This window comes from Lepidochelys olivacea (genome assembly GCF_965140295.1).
Source record: "Lepidochelys olivacea isolate rLepOli2 genome assembly, chromosome: 19".
Lineage (NCBI taxonomy): Eukaryota > Metazoa > Chordata > Testudines > Cheloniidae > Lepidochelys > Lepidochelys olivacea.
Genome location: NC_140429.1, coordinates 19,839,062 through 19,858,687, shown reverse-complemented (window position 1 = coordinate 19,858,687; position 19,626 = coordinate 19,839,062). Strand labels below are relative to the sequence as shown.

General features: G+C 42.2%; 1 protein-coding gene across 2 annotated transcripts in view; it reads left to right on the top strand.

The window, feature by feature from the left end:
* The window catches only part of ZMPSTE24 (zinc metallopeptidase STE24), a 116,832-nt gene that overhangs the window by 63,931 nt on the left and 33,275 nt on the right, over positions 1-19,626 (top strand). For both annotated transcript variants that reach the window (XM_084652324.1, XM_084652325.1), the window contains one exon: positions 13,926-14,067. In XM_084652324.1, the coding sequence (XP_084508450.1) occupies positions 13,926-14,067 (142 nt within the window). The remainder of the gene's footprint in view (positions 1-13,925; positions 14,068-19,626) is intronic.

Sequence of the window (19,626 nt, the reverse complement as noted above, 5' to 3'; positions counted from 1 at the left end):
CGTTTTTCATTAATGATTAATGAAATGTCAGATAACTCAAATCAGTTTATTAAACAGAAAAATTGGCACAGAGAGGGTCGTACGTGATCAGTCTCTGGGAAGTGGTCTCACAGCAATCACAGCTCACATCATCTGTGTCTGCTCCGAAGTGCGAGTTAATCTAACATATTTTTGTCCACTTGTTTACAGCAAGTAGAAGATTAATACACCTTACCCCTTTTCCTTATCTAGTTTCAGATCTATTTTCCAGTATACAAAGACATCTATACCAACCAGACACCATAACTTTCCAGATGTTCATGAACTGTAGAGTAGAAGTAGCAGCAGACCATAGTGACAAAACTGTTTTATATGAACGATACTTACCAACAATTCATATATAGCAATCCTTAACAGAACACATCTTACTCCTGACAAGTTCAGCGCACATAAAGAACAAAGGTTGTACATTGTTCACCATAAGCTTAGCATAAGTGCAAAAGCATGCTGGAAGTTGGGATCATAACTATACAGCTTTGCGTAAATACAAAATGTACAAAGCCTTCTAGAAAAATATATTGGCTAATGCAAGGATTACATTTACTGTCTTAGTGCATCATACAGGGAGTTCATGTTCAGTTGATTTCCACCATGACTGTCCTGTTCAGAGATGCTGCTTTCCAAGATACAGGTCTTGATATTATAAGTGTGGCCTGTGCTCTTTGCTCCCAGATGCATGACTTTGCATTTGGTTACATTAAAGCCCATGTTAAAATGAGCCCAACTTACCAGGTGATTTTGATTGCTCTGTGGAACTGATGTGTCCTTATCATTATTTGCCTTTCGAACAATTTTTGCCACTTGCAGGCTTTACCAGCAATAACTTTATTTTATTGCAAATCGAGGGTGGTTTGATTTAAATCAAATTATTTAAAATTGACTTTAATTATGTTTTGCATTTGTACTTTTTAGTTCCTTTTTCCTTAAAAAAAAAAAAAAAAAAATTGGTTTGTCATTGGTTGGTAACCATTAAAACAGGTTTGTTTGTAACTCAGTGTAGCCTTTGCACTAAATTTGGTGCCTTTTACGAACCAGGAGGATATGTTATATCTATACACATTTATTTAAGCAGTTATGTAGCTTAACTTACACTTATTCAAATTCTTAATGTATTAATTTTAGAAAATGGTGAATGACACATTTCTTATTTACTAAACATTTATTTGTGATTTGTGTCAACCTTCATTTGGATGGAAATTCAATTAAAAGTGCACAAAAACAGCATTTTAACTTTATTAAATAAAACTACCTTTAAATGTGCTGGAAACATAAGAAAGTTTATCAAAACACGTTTTGCCTTTAAAACTGATTAATTAAACAAAGGAAGTATGATCTGTAATTGAACTGATTATCTCTGGTCAGTGTGGGTGGGATCTGTGAAGGTCCTTAGGTGCCTAAACCAGAGATATAGACACATAAGTTCCATTTGTGATCCACAGAATTTTTGCTGAGCCCTGTAGGCACCTAAACTCACTCACTAAGCACACCTGGTGGATCAAGTCCCAATTCAATCCTGATGGTGATGTGGCTGCCCAGTGGTTAGACTACTCACCTGCCTTGTGGGAATCATAGGCTTATTTCTCATCCCAGGCAGAGGGGGGAGAAGATTTGAACAAGGGACTTCCACCTCTCTAGAGAGTGCTCTAACAGTTGAGCTATGGGATATTCTGATGTGGGGCTTCTTCCCTTTCCTGTTGAAGCTGTTACACTGTAAGTAAATAATGAAAGAATGATTGAAGCAGGGGAACTGGACATGGGGTCTCCCACCTCCCAGGTGGGTGCCCTAACCGTTGGACTACAGAGTCATATTCTCTTTCTCTCTCATCCAATTGTCCCTGGTCCAATCACTCTTTCATTGACCCACCACACACCATGCCTCCCCGTCTTGTGTGGAGTCCTGCAAGAAATGCCTTGGGCACCTAAGTTGTCTGATTCTGGGGTGGGTTCCTGTTCGTGGATCGCTAAGCAGAATTAGGTGTCTTCCTGCAGCCTGGACTTAGGTGCCTGTCTTTGTGAGAGGGGCAGGGCTTAGCACATCCTCCTCTCTTTGGCATCTCCTATTGGCTAGCTTAGGCAGCTTGTCACCTAGCATACTGACTTTTGTGGATCATTCATTGTATAAGGAGCCTAGGCATTTAACTCAGCTTTGTGGATTGTGTGATTTTTCTAGGCTCATAAAAGTTAGGCACTCTGTGACATTCAGCCTTGCAATGCCCAAGTCCCTTCATGGATCTCACCCTATGTCCTTCAAGATCTTAGAGTACATCTCATTCTCTGATACCTAGTTTTTGTTCATAAATTGGAAAAGGAAAACAAGCTTTCCTGCTTTTTTCAACTCCCAGATGGTTTCTTAACTTTTGAATGAGCTAGTAATTGAACTGAACTAGTGGAATAAATTGAAATGAAGAAAATAGTCTCTCTGTACCCAGAGAAGAGTCTATGGCTGTCAAAAGCTGGTCTGGCGCTTCAGCAAACTCCAGTTCCAGATGTGTTGCCATTGACTTCCACCAATTCAGTAGTTTGACTTTCCAACTTGGCAGCAAATAAGTATTACTTAGTATTTTTTGTATAGAAAGACAAGTCGGATGAGGGTAATATCTTTTATTGGACTAACTTCTACTGGTAAAAAAGACAAGCTTGCAAGCTTACACAGAGTTCTTCCTCTTAATTTAAATTATTTTAATAGATTATCATAAATCTAGCCTTGACATAGGTTGTCAGTTTCAAATTTAATTTTTGAATAATTGTCCATAGTGCATTATAAACAATGTATTTGTATCAGATCTTAGGTTTACAGAAGAAGGAAAGGCAGTTCAAAAGTGGCAAAGGAAAGATATTTTATACTGCAGGGGTTCTCAAACTGGGGGTCGGGACCCCTCAAGGGGTTGCGAGGTTATTGCTTGGGGAGTTGCGAGCTGTCAGCCTCCTCCCTAAACCCTGCTTTGCATCCAGCATTTATAATGGTGTTAAATATATAAAAAAAGTGTTTTTAATTTATAAGGGGAGTTGCACTCAGAGGCTTGCTTTGTGAAAGGGGTCACCAGTACAGAAGTTTGGGAACTACTGGTGTACTGTATGTATCTCCCAAACAATTATAGCATTGCCCCTTGTGCTAAGTAATTCAAGAATAAAGTTCTAATATAGCAATCCTTTGGGCCCATTTCGTAATTACGTCCAACCTAGGAAGCACAACAAAGCCTGCAACTAGAATAACAATATTCTTGTAGTTTTCATCGGTATGGAGAGCTATTTGAAGGTATTGGAATCCGGAATAATAATGCATGCAACCAAGCAGAGTGGGCTATGAGTCTGCCCATAGTTTGATGAAGGGTGAAAGTCCTAGAAAATGAGGGGCATGAATTTGAAAGATGGTGGTCATAGGACAACTAATGGAATATGGGCAAGTTGGTCCACATTGATTTGCTAAATCCCTAATAAAAATAATTAGGTGCTACAGATACAAGAAACTCCAGAAATGCAAATAGGGAACTGGAATGTTTAGATTCTAAATGGCAGGTTTCAGAGTAGCAGCCGTGTTAGTCTGTATTCACAAACAGAAAAGGAGTACTAATGGCACCTTAGAGACTAACCAATTTATTTGAGCATAAGCTTTTGTGCCACTAGTACTCCTTTTCTTTTTAGATTCTAAATATTCCAGATAATTCAGATCTTATACTCCAAGTCCCAATGATTTTCAATGGGACTTGGGTTCCTAAGTCACTTCGTTGCTTTCCCAAATTTTACCCTTGGCTTCAGTAGTTGATTGATTGACTCAAACCAACCATGCTGGCTCCACACACTAGATACTCTCCTGCCTGGAGTAGACAGGAGTCATTGTATCTCCTGGGACTGTGGGGAGAAGAGGCTGTGCAAACACAGCTATGGACTGGCTGTGGAAACATGGACATCTGTGAAAAAATTGCATGGTGAATGCAAGCAAAGGGTCAGCAGCAGTGCTGCATGAAAGCAAAAGAACTTCAGGCAGATTTAAAGTGCAAAGGTTGGTTTAAAGATCATAAAATACATATGGTACGTAATCTGCAATAACCTAAATTTACGTGAATACATTTAATGATACAATTTAGATATTAACATTCAAATATTCGGATACATCACTCATGAAACCTATCAATTTAATCTATCATTTAAATCAGCTTTTGTACCAAATGAATGGAGGATAGCTAATGTGAAGCCAATTTTTTAAAAGGATTCCAGAGGCGATCCCAGCAATTACAGGCCGGAAAGCCTGACTTCAGTACCAGGCAAAGTGGTTGAATCTATAATAAAGAACAAAATCGCCGGACACATAGATGAACATAATTTGTTGGGGAAGAGTCAACATGTTTTTTCTAAAGGGAAATCATGCTTCACCAATCTACTAGAATTCTTTGAGGGGGTCAACAAGCATGTGGACAAAGGGGAATCCAGTGCATATAGTGTACTTAAAAAGAAAAGGAGTACTTGTGGCACCTTAGAGACTAACCAATTTATTTGAGCATGAGCTTTCGTGAGCTACAGCTCACTTCATCGGATGCATACCGTGGAAACTGCAGCAGACTTTATATATACACAGAGAATATGAAACAATACCTCCTCCCACCCCACTGTCCTGCTGGTAATAGCTGGTAATAACCAGCAGGACAGTGGGGTGGGAGGAGGTATTGTTTCATATTCTCTGTGTATATATAAAGTCTGCTGCAGTTTCCACGGTATGCATCCGATGAAGTGAGCTGTAGCTCACGAAAGCTCATGCTCAAATAAATTGGTTAGTCTCTAAGGTGCCACAAGTACTCCTTTTCTTTTTGCGAATACAGACTAACACGGCTGTTACTCTGAAACCTATAGTGTACTTAGATTTTCAGAAAGCCTTTGACAAGGTCCCTCACCAAAGGCTCTTAAGCAAAGTAAGCTATGATGGGATAAGAGGGAAGGTCCTCTCATGGATTGGTAACTGTTTAAAAGATAGGAAAAAAGGGGTAGGAATAAATGGTCAGTTTTCAGAATGGAGAGAGGTAAATAGTGGTGACCCCCGGGGTCTGTACTGGGCCCAGTCCTATTCAACATATCCATAAATGATCTGGAAAAAGGGTAAACAGTGAGGTGGCAAAATTTGCAGATGATACAAAACTACTCAAGATAGTTAAGTCCCAGGCAGACTGTGAAGAGCTACAAAGGGATCTTTCAAAACTGGGTGACTTGGCAACAGACTAGCAGATTAAATGTAATGTTGATAAATGTAAAGTAATGCACACTCGGGGGAGGGATAGCTCAGTGGTTTGAGCATTGGCCTGCTAAACCTAGGGTTGTGAGTTCAATCCTTGAGGGGGCCATTTAGGGATCTGGGGCAAAAATTGGAGATTGGTCCTGGTTTGAGCAGGGGGTTGGACTAGATGACCTGCTGAGGTCCCTTCCAAACCTGATATTCTATGATTTTATGAACTATAAATGATGGGGTCTAAATTAGCTATTACCACTCAAGAAAGAGATCTTGGAGTCATTGTGGATACTTCTCTGAAAACATCCACTCAATGTGTAGCGACAGTCAAAAAAGCGAACAGAATGTTGGGAATCACCGAGAAAGGGGTAGATAATAAGACAGAAAATATCATATTGCTTCTATATAAATCCATGGTACAACCACATCTTGAATACTGCCTATAGATGTGGTCACCCTATCTCAAAAAGGATATATTGGAATTGGAAAAGGTTCAGAAAAGGGCAACAAAAATGATTAGGGGTATGGAACGGCTTCCGTATGAGGAGAGATTAACAAGACTGGCACTTTTCAGCTTGGAAAAGAGACGACTGAGGTCTATAAAATCATGACTGGTGTGGAGAAAGTAAATAAGGAAGTGTTATTTACTCCTTCTCATAACATAAGAACTAGGGGCCCCCAAATGAAATTAATAGGCAGCAGGTTTAAAACAAACAAAAGGAAGTATTTCTTCACACAACACACAGTCAACCTGTGAAACTCTTTGCCAGAGGATGTTGTGAAGCCCAAGACTATAACAGGGTTCAGAAAAGAACTAGATAAATTCATGGAGGATAGGGCAAACAATAGCTGTTAGCCAGGATGGGCAGGAATGGTGTCCCTAGCCTCTGTTTGTTAGAAGCTGGGAATGGGGGCAGGAGATGGATCACTTGATGATTGCCTGTTCTGTTCATTTATAGAATATCAGGGTTGGAAGGGACCTCAGGAGGTCATCTAGTCCAACCCCTGCTCAAAGCAGGACCAGTCCCCAACTAAATCATCCCAGCCAGGACTTTGTCAAGCCTGACCTTGAAAATCTCTAAGGAAGGAGATTCCACCACCTCCCTAGGTAACCTATTCCAGTGCTTCACCACTCTCCCAGTGAAAAAGTTCCCTCTGGGGCACCTGGCTTTGGCCACTGTCAGAAGACAGGATACTTGGCTAGATGTACTTTTGGTCTGACCCAGTATGACCATTCTTATGTTCTTAAAAGTTATACAGAGAGTTGGTTGTGGAAAGCAAATATATCAATGAGTGAAGATTGTCCCTCAATTGAGAATTTAGGATAGTTTGTCCCTTAGAAAATACAATCCATCAGGGAAGTACGTTCAGTTACTTTTCAATGCTACTCCAGCTCATCTCTTCTGGTGTTTCCTATGTCTGGTGATGTGTTCTAGATCAGTAAAAAGAAAAGGAGTACTTGTGGCACCTTAGAGACTAACCAATTTATTTGAGCATAAGCTTTTGTGAGCTACAGCTCACTTCATCGGATGCATGCATCGGATGCGAATACAGACTAACACGGCTGTTACTCTGAAACCTGTCATTATTCTAGATCAGTGTTTCCCAAACGGTAGGTCACAGAAAATTTATAGATGGGTTGCAGGCCTGGTGCAGGGAGGAGATTCTGGGGTGGAGGGTGTTGAAGAGCAAGCCCACCCTGCAGTGGCAGCTCCTGTCCTGGCTCCCCACTCTGGACATTGCAACCTGGTACACAGGATCACAGTACTTATCAGGTTTGGCCTGGTTGACTGTTATGACAGATGGGCGGCTGGACCAAATTTTAGTGAATAGTGTTGTGATCTGGCATACAGAAGGGCACTGGGCCAAATCTGAATGGTGTTACAACCCTGTGCGCCAGGTCATAACACTCAGAGTAGGGAGCTAGGCCCAGCACTGAGGCGCAGAAGCCCCCACTGCGGGGCGAGGGTGGGCAAGATCACACTCCTGCCCCAACCCAGACCTCCCCTCCAGGCTAGGATTTGGCTTGTAGTGCTGCGGTGGAGGGCGCTGCTGTGGGTGGTCATTGCCCCCTTGGCAGGGCAAGGAGGAGAAGGTGGTGGAGAAAGAGAAGGACACTGGCCTGTGATTTTGGGGGGCCCTCCCCAAATTTGGAGCCTTGGTGGGTCACAAAAAAGACAAAATGCAATTGGTTGGTCACCTTACTTAAAAGTTTGAGAACCACTGTTCTAGATAGATGTCCCTCGACCACCTGATGCTTTCCGACACCATGAGTGTAGCACTGACTGATTCCACATTCCTGCAACAGTCACTCATTACTGGGTTCTCATGCATCCTAGGCCCTGATGATCAGAGCGTGTGTTTGAACCTTGTAACCCCTAGCTCTCAAGGCACTGGCCAGAGGAGTGTATTTCTGTACTTTTCGAGCTCAGGCGTTGTGGAAGGCCGGGGTCCTGTTCTCAAAGGGCGCTGTGATGTCCACCATGACGATCTTCTTCCATTCCTAATTGGTGGTGATGGTGTCTAGTCGCAGTTAGCTGTCCGTTCCGGGGATGGTGGAGTTCACAGCAGCCTTCCCATCGGGTGGTGGGATGGCTCTGATTAGGCGATTCTGGATGGCGTTGTCACAGCTGCCAGGCTCTGGAATGGGACTTGAGCTACACAAGACATGGGGTAGCATCTTGCTGGCATAGCCGCATTTCCTGCATCGCTTGTCCCGTATCCCAGTGCAGATGGTTCTGTTCAGCAGGACGCAGTTGAGCCTGGCCCTGTGGATGAACCTCCTCTCAGCAAGTCAACTGAAACTGTCCTTGTGAGGAAGTGGTTGCTGGCGTCCCACTTGCATGTCATCTTGAAGGCCTTCCCCTGGTCTGGTTTCAGTTCAGGTTTTCAACATACTGGCAGCGGATGGCATCCTTCAGGGTCCTCTCCAGCATGGTTCTAGCTCTTGGAGTGATGATTGTGTGCTCTGTATTCTTAACCTGTGGCACTAGGACTCTCCGCTCCTGACGTTCCTCACACCACGTCCAGTGACAGCTGATACGCTTCTCCATTCGTCACATAGCATTGCAGGCACGAATCCAGAGTGAAGCACAGTCTTCCCTGTTTTTTCCAAATTCGCCTTCCAATGAGCTGCTCAGGTAGGTGGATACATGTTGGTTGGATGGGGTCCTATCGATTTGCTTCCTGATGACATCCTGCATAGCACTCTCTGTGATGTTCCTTATCATGGTGTCCGGGCACATCAGAAGGCGGAAGGTGTGAGTGATCACCACAACGTTGCACAGATCACCCATTCGAGGGATGTTGGTGCCGGTTGCAAAATGGTTTCCCACTGACCAGTAGCAATCTAGTGTTTGCAAGCTTCTAGAATGCAGTTGCCACTTGTTTCTCCACTGTCAGTGCAGCTCTTAATGTGGTATTACTGCCCTCGAGTGCTGGGGTGAGCTTGGCATACAGATCCAGGAATCTGGCCTTTCACATCTGAAAGTTCTGCAGGCACTGCTCATCGTCTTGAACCTCCATTACCATATGATCCCACCAGTTAGTGCTCGTTTCTTGTGTCCAGAAGCAGCGCTCAGCCATCCGCAGCTACTCTGTAAATGCTACCAACAACTTTTCAGTGTGTCCCTCAGGAAACAGTCCTCGAAGAAATTGTCATGTCCTTCATTGTTACTGTACTTCCTGTAGGTCTGCAAACACCAGGGAATTGTGTACCATTCATGAGATTAGTGCAGAGGTCTGTGGGCTTCATGTTTCTGTTACAGATGGCAGACACTGAAAAGAGCCATGTGAGGTTGTGGAATATTTTTAAAAAGACACAAATTATGGGATATGAATAGCATGATGGGATGGCGAAAGTTGCATTCTGAGAACTTGACCTCTAGCTTCCAGAGATCCATGGGCAAGTCTTTTCTATCCCACAAAATGTGAAAATATCCCAAAAGGCATTGTGCTGGATGGTGGCATGTGACTCACTGGAATGCTTACTCATGGTGCACTACAGTTTGCATTGACACAAGCACTCTGGTGAGTATGTGCCGCGCCAGTTCAAACAGGCAAGTATGCATGAGCAATAGACAAAATTCGGCAGCTCTACTCCCACATAAGTTATGTTGACCAAAGCTTTTAAGATATGATCTCAAATGAGGGGTATCAGATTTAGCCTATGGAATGGGTTAAAATGTTTCATAGGCTGGACTATATTCATTTAGGGCTACATATGCGCTGATGTCAATGGGAGGTTTTACACAGAGGTCATGGGTAAAATATGGTCTTTATGTGGTAACTGAATTTTAGAACCATTGACTTCATGGAACTAAATCAGTTAGCTGAGGATCTGACTTTTGTTTATTAATATTATTTGTTCAATACTTTATTGTTGCATTTAGCATCACTCACTGGGGAAAATCCGTGCCCCGTTAAGGCCATAGCTATTTCTGCCCTTTGTTTCTAACCCTTCTCCATCCTCTCCCTTCACTGTTTGTCTCCTTTGTTGTTCTTATTCCACATGTACTTCACTCCCTTTCCATTTGCTATAATGGTCAGCAATGAAATAGTTAATTTTGACTTCTAAAATGTCATCTTCAGGCTTTCGATTTACACCTCTGAATGAGATTAATGGAGCTGGGGAAGTTGACACCTCTGAGTCAGACTGTCTGCACTTGGAAAAAGACAACTTTGTGTTATACTTCGATCACATTTTGGAGACTTGTGTTAGAAGGTTATTTTTTTTAAAAGACAAACCAGCAGAATCTGAACATGTCATGCGGCTCTCCATAACATTAAGAAGGTCAGACATTTGACTTAGATGGACTGAAATAGTCAGCTTTTCTGTATTGTATGCAGTGTTCCTGGATTGACATGGCTACAATGATTTTAGAGAGAGAAGATGAGTGAGGTAATATCTTTCATTGGGCCAGCTTCTGTTGGTGAGACAGACATGCTTTTGAGCTTATACAGCGCTTATTTTCAGGTCTGGGAATTGAAACTCTGAGCATATTTCCCACACCAGAAGAGCTCTGTGTAAGCTCAAAACCTTGTCCCTCTCATCAACAGAAGTTAGTCCAATAACAGATATTACGTTCCCCACCGTCTCTCTCTAACTTTACTGTTAGTGATTCCGCCTATTCTTAAGTTTATCAAGCATGGTAGAAATCATTTCTTTGGAGAAATCCTCTTCTGCTGCTACAGTTTCTGAAGAACAAAATGATCTCTCTGAATGGTTCACTCCGCTGCAGATGGAGCTATCAGTTTGGAACTTTTTCCCATTTTTTTTAGTGCTCACTCTTTTTTTTTTTTTTTTCCCCCCTCACATTTTTCAGTTGAAAAAAGTAAAGTGAATGTTGTCATCCAACTGTCTCCCTCCCTTGCTCTGTCCCGCTTTCTCAAACTTTAAACTTTTTTCTAACTTTTTCTATTGTCAGAAAAGTATATAGGGAAGGGAGAATGGGTTTGTCTTGGTTTAACTTCCCCATCCTTTTTCAGTGGGGGTAAAGAGGGAACAGATGAAAAAAGAGGTCAGGGGATGTAGAAAAATGAAAATCAACAACCAAAAATAATGACAGGTTTCAGAGTAACAGCCGTGTTAGTCTGTATTTGCAAAAAGAAAAGGAGTATTTGTGGCACCTGAGAGACCAACCAACTTATTTGAGCATAAGCTTTTGTGAGCTACAGAAGTGAGCTGTAGCTCACGAAAGCTTATGCTGAAATAAATTGGTTAGTCTCTAAGGTGCCACAAGTACTCCTTTTCTTTTAACAACCAAAAAGTTTTAGTTTCTGAACACTAAACTAATGGAAATTGAAATGAAAAATATGATAGAGAATGAAATGAAAATTTTCAAAATTCTTGCAAAAAATAAATTATTGTTCAAAAAAAAATTTCAGTAAAAAACCATGTTATTTTGACCTATTCTACCCAAGTCCTAGCTCCTTTTCCAGAGCATATGTTATGTAGGATCATACTAGATACCTGCTTTTGTATGATTGTTTGATCTCGGCTTGTACTCACTGTGATGTTGTATGATTAAAACATGACAATGTAGATCATTGTTGCTACCACTGTTATATAATTGCAACAAATTATATACAAAGTGTATCAAGTAAGGTATCAATGGAAAAGTAATGATTTGCTGAATATGATTATGCTGTTTGTATGCATGTATCATTTTTGTATCTGAAGTTATGAATATTAACTATGTACCTGTATTTCAAATGTGTTTGCTCATGTGGTAACACCCACAAGGTATTTAGCCAGCACATTGCGAAGGAACTATATAAGCTGAAAGAAAAGGAGTACTTGTGGCACCTTAGAGACTAACCAATTTATTTGAGCATGAGCTTTCGTGAGCTACAGCTCACTTCATCGGATGCATACTGTGGAAACTGCAGAAGACATTATATACACACAGAGACCATGAAACAATACCTCCTCTCACCCCACTGTCCTGCTGGTAATAGCTTATCAAAAGTGATCATCAAGTTGGGCCATTTCCAGCACAAATCCAGGTTTTCTCACCCTCCGCCGCCCCCCCCCCCCACACACACACAAACTCACTCTCCTGCTGGTAATAGCCCATCCAAAGTGACCATTCTCTTCACAATGTGTATGATAATCAAGGTGGGCCATTTCCTGCACAAATCCAGGTTCTCTCACTCCCTCACCCCCCTCCAAAAACCACACACACAAACTCACTCTCCTGCTGAGTGACCCATGAAAGAACACTTAACTCACAATGGACCATGGAAGATGCCTATCTATACTTAATGGGCTTTTCCTGAGGACATTCTAACTAAAGTATGGGTAATGGCTTCTGCTATGACTAAGCAAAGCAGGCATGGACATGTGACTTGCCCATGTGACTCCAAACCCAGTTCTCAGTGGTGACAGATGACAGAACAAGGAGCAATGGTCTCAAGTTGCAGTGAAGGAGGTCTACGTTGGATATTAGGAAAAACTATTTCACTAGGAGGGTGGTGAAGCGCTGGAATGGGTTGCCTAGGGAGATGGTGGAATCTCCATCCTTAGAGATTTTTAAGGCCCAGCTTGATAAAGCCCTGGCTGGGATGATTTAGCTGGGGTTGGCCCTGCTTTGAGCAGGGGGTTGGACTAGATGACCTCCTGGGATCTCTTCCAACCCCAATCTTCTATGATTCTATGACTAAGCAAAACGTGCATGGACGTGTGACTTGCCCATGTAACTCCAAACTCCATCTTGTTACCTGTAATTTTCACAAACTAGAACAATGGGTTTCCCTTCACTTGGCGGAAGCTATAAAAGGCCCTGGAAACATCTCCATTTTGCCTCTTTCCTGCTCTGATCTCTGGACTATGAACTTATACTAATGGGAGCATTCTAACCAAGGGACTGAGGACCTTCCAGTGATTTGAAAGCAACCAGAGACTGAACAAGCCAGCAGTTTATTCCATCATTGCTACAGGCCTGATCCAAGAACCTTGCATTTATTGTTACATACTTTTAGCCTATTTTAACTCTTACCTTTCTTTTTATAAATAAACCTTTAGATATTAGATACTAATTAAGCATGATTATTGGGTGAGATCTGAATTGTATATTGACCTGGTATGTGTCTGGCCCTTTGGGATCAGAAGAACCCTTTAGTTGATGAAATTGAGTTTAAAAAACCACTCATCATTAAGTCTAGTGTTTTTGGTGGTGATATAAGGACTGGAATGCCTAAGGAGACTGCTTTTCTGACTTCTTGTTAGCCAGTGTGGTGAAACAGAAGTTTACTTATGTTGCTGGTTTGGTATATCTTATGGGAGAATAACCACCAGTTTGTGGAGGGTGTCTTCCCTATTTCTCAGCAGTTTGTCCTGAATTTGGCATTCTCAGTTGTGACCCACTGAGGCATGGTGACACCCTGCCCTTTTCTTCCTCATCTCTCCACCCTCCTTTTCTTGCCTTAAAAAGAAAAATATATATTTTTTCCAGCTTGTTGGCACTCTAGGGCACTTGGGCCTCTAAAGTCTTAAATTTGAAAGAGTCCTGGTTTTATGGCTGGAGGCAGAAAAGTGCTCACCAGACCTGCGAGGCTTGTTCCCCTGTCAGTTGAAATGTTGGCAGTGGGGAGCACCATGAAACCTGACAATCATAGAATATCAGGGTTGGAAGGGACCTCAGCAGGTCATGTAGTCCAACCCCTGCTCAAAGCAGGACCAATCCCCAATTTTTGCCCCAGATCCCAAAACAGCCACCTCAAGGATTGAACTCACAACCCTAGGTTTAGCAGGCCAATGCTGAAACCACTGAGCTATTCCGTCCATGGCCCTTCATGCTTTCAGAGTAAAGGTGTTATGCTAAAGAATGAGAGTGTCGTGTGGAATGGTAAGAGGAGGAATAATGGAATACTTCATTGCCTTTTAAAAAAAAATTGAAAGGACGGTTGCAGCTAAGCTTTGACTAGTCAGTGGTTCCAATCAGAGGAAGTCTTTAAGGACTGCAGACTTTTGCTGTAGTGCGTACAGGTCTCATTTTCAGTGTCTCATTTTGTTCTCTGCATGGTCTTCTTTCAGTCCCTCTTCTAAGGGAATGGCTCCTTAATGTCACCTTCTGCTGCAAATATTATTCTCAAGTTTTAAGATTTACTTTTGGTCTAGTTTACCAAGAATTTTTCTATGCCTGGTTTTAACACCTCTGTTTCTTTGCAGGTTCTTGTCACAATATACGCAGACTACATTGCCCCTCTGTTTGATAAATTCATTCCACTTCCTGAGGGAGAGCTCAAACAAGCAATTGAAATGATGGCAAAAAGTATTGACTTTCCTTTGACTAAGGTCTATGTTGTAGAAGGTGAGACTTTTAAGTAAACACACAGATGCAGTTCATAAACTCCTTACTTTTTAGTTTCCTTTTAGTTTTATTGATTGGGGGGTTATTTAAGTTTGCCAGCTCCTATGCTTTAGGTGAGGGCATGTGCTCTAGTTATTTCTATGAAGGCACATTTGTGTCTTAGGGTTAGTAAAGTTATAATAAAGTTGCCAGAATGAAAGTTGTCTGTGCAACCTTAAATCAGGCGCGTGCGTGTACACACCCACACCCACCCACACACACACACACACACACCCAGCCCCCCATGTGTATGTATTTTCAGCGTTTCATAGGAAGTATGTCATAGAGCAAAGAATAGAACCAGGCCTTCTGGGTCCCAGTTCAGTGCATTAAACAAAGGAAAATCCTCTCACAACCCTGTGCCTCATTAAATGTCCATTTTCTACAGTCGCTGAAGCAGGTATCTGATGGATGAAATTCTTCCATCATGATTAAAGGCAATGCCATAATTCATATGCACAAAGAAGTCAAATTAAGGTTACCCAGCAACTTTCATTCCGGGATTTCCTAACTTTTAAGCATTTGACATTTCAACCCTTAACATTCATTGAAAAGATACAAAAATCTATGCTTTCCTAGATTTAAAACCCTCTGAAAATTCATCATGTGGAAACATATCAGTCCCACACGTCATCAGTTGCCTGAATCCAAGACCTTTATTTCACAGCACAGATCTCCACTACTTGAGCTAAGAGAGTAACAGTTAGTAGTAGTATACTGTTATCTTCTGTGTGGACCTGCCGCTAGAAGAGGGTATGATATCCTTTTGCCAGTGGCTTTTCACAACTATTTATTAGAAGAATATTGTAAGTTAAGATTCCTGGGTTCTATTCTTGTTTTGAGGGGCGGAGGGAGGGGTCAGGTCTAGTGATTAGACAGTGCAGCAAGGCACATAGATTTGGCACATTTATTCAGAAAGGCAATGTGGTCAATGTATGAGATTTGGGTTCTATTCATGACTCTTCCAGATGCCACCTTGTGTTACGTCTGCAAAATGGGGTGAATGATATTAGCATGTTTTGTAGGATATGATGCCATGCTTAAGAATAAGGGCTGTGAAATTCATAGAATTGTTAAGGAAGCCTTTAGACTAGAACCCATGTTGTCTCTTAACTTCCAGCACAACGCACCTTTTCTTAGGTCAAAAGGATATTTTGCAGCTCCTGTTTTGCCTGTATCCCATCTAGAGCCATGTAAGGCTCTCTAGAGTCTAGGAGCAGGTACCGTGGAGTTGCCATAGAGGGAGCTGTGGGGATGGGAACGTGCTTGGTGAAAAAGGTCTATAATTTCAGCAATGAGCCTCTAATAGGCTCTGCTCATCTTGTGTGAATGACAACTTTCAGAGGCCAAATACAGGTTAGTTTTCATGGAGACAGCAAAAAGCACATCTCTGACCTAAAGAGTATCCATCCAAATTTTAATTTCACATGCCACATTGAGGCACTGGAGCTCTTTAAAGAAATAGTTGGGGGGGAAAGGTGAATATTTGCAAAACTACCTATTTTTTCCCAACATAATTCTTGGAAATAGCTGAATTGTTGAAAGGTACAAAACATTAGACTGAGGTAAAGAGAACAAATGGAAAAAATTAGCCCAAATGGTTATAGTTTGGCAAAGTTCTGAGCAACTAAAAACAGGCTTACAATGGAAAGTGTTTGCAAACCTTACCTGATCAGTATCAGCTCTTCCTATTAATTAACTATGGTACTAACTTCAGATCTGATCTAAAGCGCCTTGAAATCAGTGGGAGCCTTTCCATTATCTTCACTGGGCTTCGGGTGAGCTTTCAATGTTTAAATCAGTCTTATTAAAACTTTAACAGAGTTAAGGTTGCCTGTTGATCATTCGTGCCCTTCCGGAATGTCGAGTTCAGCGAAACTCAGACTTCTGAAACCAGGAAACGCAGAGTTAAGGTAAATGCCCATGCAACCTTAACTTTGCCCCCCTGGAGCTGGCAATGGCCAGTGGGAATTGATGATTAACGATGGATAGGGGAAAGAATAAATTTCTGTGGCATCCTGTATGCAAGTGTGAAGGAGTTGTAAAAGGATATGAAGTGAAAGCGTGGTATTCTCTCAAGGCAGTAGGCTCAGTGTTTGTTTGAGCACATGGCAAGTGCAGGTCGCACCTGTCCAATACAAGGCAGAGTGGGAGTGTGTATGTATTATGGGTGTTGTGGAGCATTGCTCAAAGAAGGCAGAGGTAAGATTGTGTGGTCATCGTCTTTAACTTTGTATTTCCTGATTTTCAGAAGTGTAAGTTTTACTGAACTTGATGTTCTGGAAAGGGACAAGGTGTCACTAGGCAACCTTAACTCTGTATTAACAAAGTATTTTGCTATTTAATTTTATTTTTTTTTAAACAACAAGATTGTTTTTGTTAGGAGCAGTGGCCATTTAGGTAGTTTTGCCTCTTACCTAGATTTGCAGTTGATAGGCTACTGGGCTAGGTAATAATCAAAAGACCTAGCTTTTGTACAGTGCTTTTCTTTACTAGATATCAAAGAACTTTTCATTATCTCCATTTTACAGGAAACTAAGGCACAGAGTTGAAGTGATTTGCCCAAGGTCACCCAGCAAACCAGTGGCAGAGCTAGAAATGGTCCCAGTCCAGTGGTCTTTCCACTGGTTGCTAGGTGATTCCTCAGTGCTCCTTTCCCCCTCCTGTACATCTTGTTATAGTGCAATGGGGATGATGGTCATGCTTTGAAATGTTTGCAGTGTGTAGTGGCTGACAAGGCCAGTGAGAGAAATCTCAGACGTTGTCTTTGTCCCGAAATCTTGACAGTTTTTTTATATGGTGGTTACCAAAAGTTTTAAGCATCTTAGGGCACGTCTTCACTGGCAACGTTAAACGTTTAACATGTTTTATGTAGTCGCAGCATGGAACTGGGAGAGCGCTCTCCCAGCACTCTAAAAAAATCAACCTTAATGAGGGGAATAGCTACCAGTGCTGGTTCACTGTTTACACTGACACTTTATAGCACTGAAACTTGCAGCGCTCAGGGGGGTGTTTTTTCACATCCCTGAACGAGAAATTTGCAGTGCTATAAAGTGCCAGTGTAGACAAGCCCCAAGAGAAGACTGGTTTGAGTCTCTTTCTTCTTCCTTTGTCCCACCATTCCCTGCCAACGTTTCCAGGGTGATCCTCCCCTTACAATCCAATTAGCACCCAGAACACATAGCAGCATAGCAGGCTCAGAGAGGTGTTCATAGAATATCAGGGTTGGAAGGGACCTCAGGAGGTCATCTAGTCCAACCCCCTGCTCAAAGCAGGACCAACACCAACTAAATCATCCCAGCCAGGGCTTTGTCAAGCCTGACCTTAAAAACTTCAAAAAAAGAAGATTCCACCACCTCCCTAGGTAACGCATTCCAGTGCTTCACCACCCTCCTACTGGAAAAGTTTTTCCTAATATCCAACCTAAACCTCCCCAGGTGTTAAGTGGTCCATTCATCTCAATGAGATGTTCTTAGCTGAAAAAGCATACCCAGTGGAGCTGAATATAGCCCGAAACATTAGCTCTGAAACATCAACTGCTGCATTCATGTCAGTCGGTGTTCTTTTCTCCCCTTCCCACTGCTGGAGAGTTTCCAGTGTCAAGCATTCCCAGTTTCAGCCATGTGTTCTTGGTGGCTGTTCTAAGCTCCCCACCCAGAGCAGCAGGGCTTCCACAGATCATGGCTCACATGTTGGGATCAGAAGGAGAGTCAGACCCCTATAGCTGGGCAGGGCCCACAGATCCTCGTTTACAGAGGGGGAGTAGGGAGACAGGCTTAGACACACACCCACCACCACCCGCAGAAAGGCAGGCTTCTCAGATCACAAGGAGAGCCAGGAAGAGGGACCATACCCCGTAGATGGTCCTGGGGCCCCCAGGTGCCCCTGCTCGTATTCTCCCCCAGTCCTCCTGTCACCACCAAGACCCCCATCCCAGTGTCCCACCCATTACCTGACCCTCCCCCTCCATTAATCGCCTTCCAAATCACCTCTCTTCCCCTCACTGCATCCCATCCCCCTCTCCCCCTATTCCCGTCTGCTCTTCCACCACTAATCATGCTTCCCTCCCAGGGAAGTTACACGTTTGCACGTGTAACTTATTTTCTTCTCAAAAAACAGTTTAATTACCTGCTGAATATTCTGCTGTCTTCAGATTGCATTTCCCTAAAATAAACCCTTTGACAGATTGGAGCCCGTTTTCTTTTTATTTCAGAATTCTGTCCTGGGTTGGATTTGAATTCACAGTGCCTGGAAGCTATTCAGATTCAGAGTAGCAGCCGTGTTAGTCTGTATTCGCAAAAAGAAAAGGAGTACTTGTGGCACCTTAGAGACCAACCAATTTATTTGAGCATAAGCTTTCGTGAGCTTATGCTCAAATAAATTGGTTGGTCTCTAAGGTGCCACAAGTACTCCTTTTATTCAGATTCAGTGATTGGTACATTCTCCCTTGAGTCATTCAGGTCCTGTAATGTAGAGTTAGTTTTCCAGATAGTTAGCCCCTCTCTCTCAGCACTTGCTCAGTGTAATTTGTTTGACATGCCATCAAGCATTTCAGAGGGTACCTCTCCTAACTGAAGAACTAAAGTCTTTAGCTAATAAGGTTATAATTTGATTTCCCCCAGGGCTAGTGGGTGGCTAATTCTCAAGCACCTGAGACCCTGGTGTGATCTCAGCTCTGCTTTGATCTCTGTGAGCAAAAATTCATTGCTAGATATGTGAACGTTAAGAAAAGCTGTTTTTTGGGAGGGACTCTGTCTTGGGAATCTCGGATTCAAATGACCCCAAATTTGGGTTACTGATCAAAACCCCACACTCCCACGTGGCACATAAAATTTCAAGGCAATCCAAGTAACCATGCAGACTGTAGAGCATTTCCAACAGTTGGACTTAAATCATTCCTAAAACTAGCAAAAATTACTCCACATATTTATGAAACAGCGTTTTTGAACAATTCTCTGTTTGTAGCAAATAAAAAAAAGATTTAGTCCTCAGTGTGGACTATCCAAAAAAGGAAAAATTATTTTAAATGCAGTCATTTCAGTTTCCCAATAGCAAAGGAGCCTTAGGGTATGTCTACAATATGGAGACTATAGCAGTATCACTATGTCACCGTATCTATGCCAACATAATGCTGTAGCATAGATTCAGCCTACATGACAGACGGGGTTTTTTCATTGGTATAGAAACTCCACATTCCAGAAAGACAATAGGTATGTCAGCAAACGTATTCTTCTGTAGACATAGCTGCATCTATAGGAGGGGAGGAGGGGTTAGGTCAGGTCATCATAGCTATTCTAAAGTGGTTGTGTGCCAGCATAAATGTAATCAGGGTCCTTGGTCTCAAACAGCTTAACTCTTTTGCAGCATTAATTATATAAATTTATAAGGCCAGAAGGCACCATTGTGATTATCTGTGACATCATGCATAAGCTTCTTCCATGCTGAAGAGTAGCCTGTGGGAGAGGTGGTGAATCAGGCAATCAAGGCTGGCCTGATGGGCAGTGCAATAAAATTATAGGG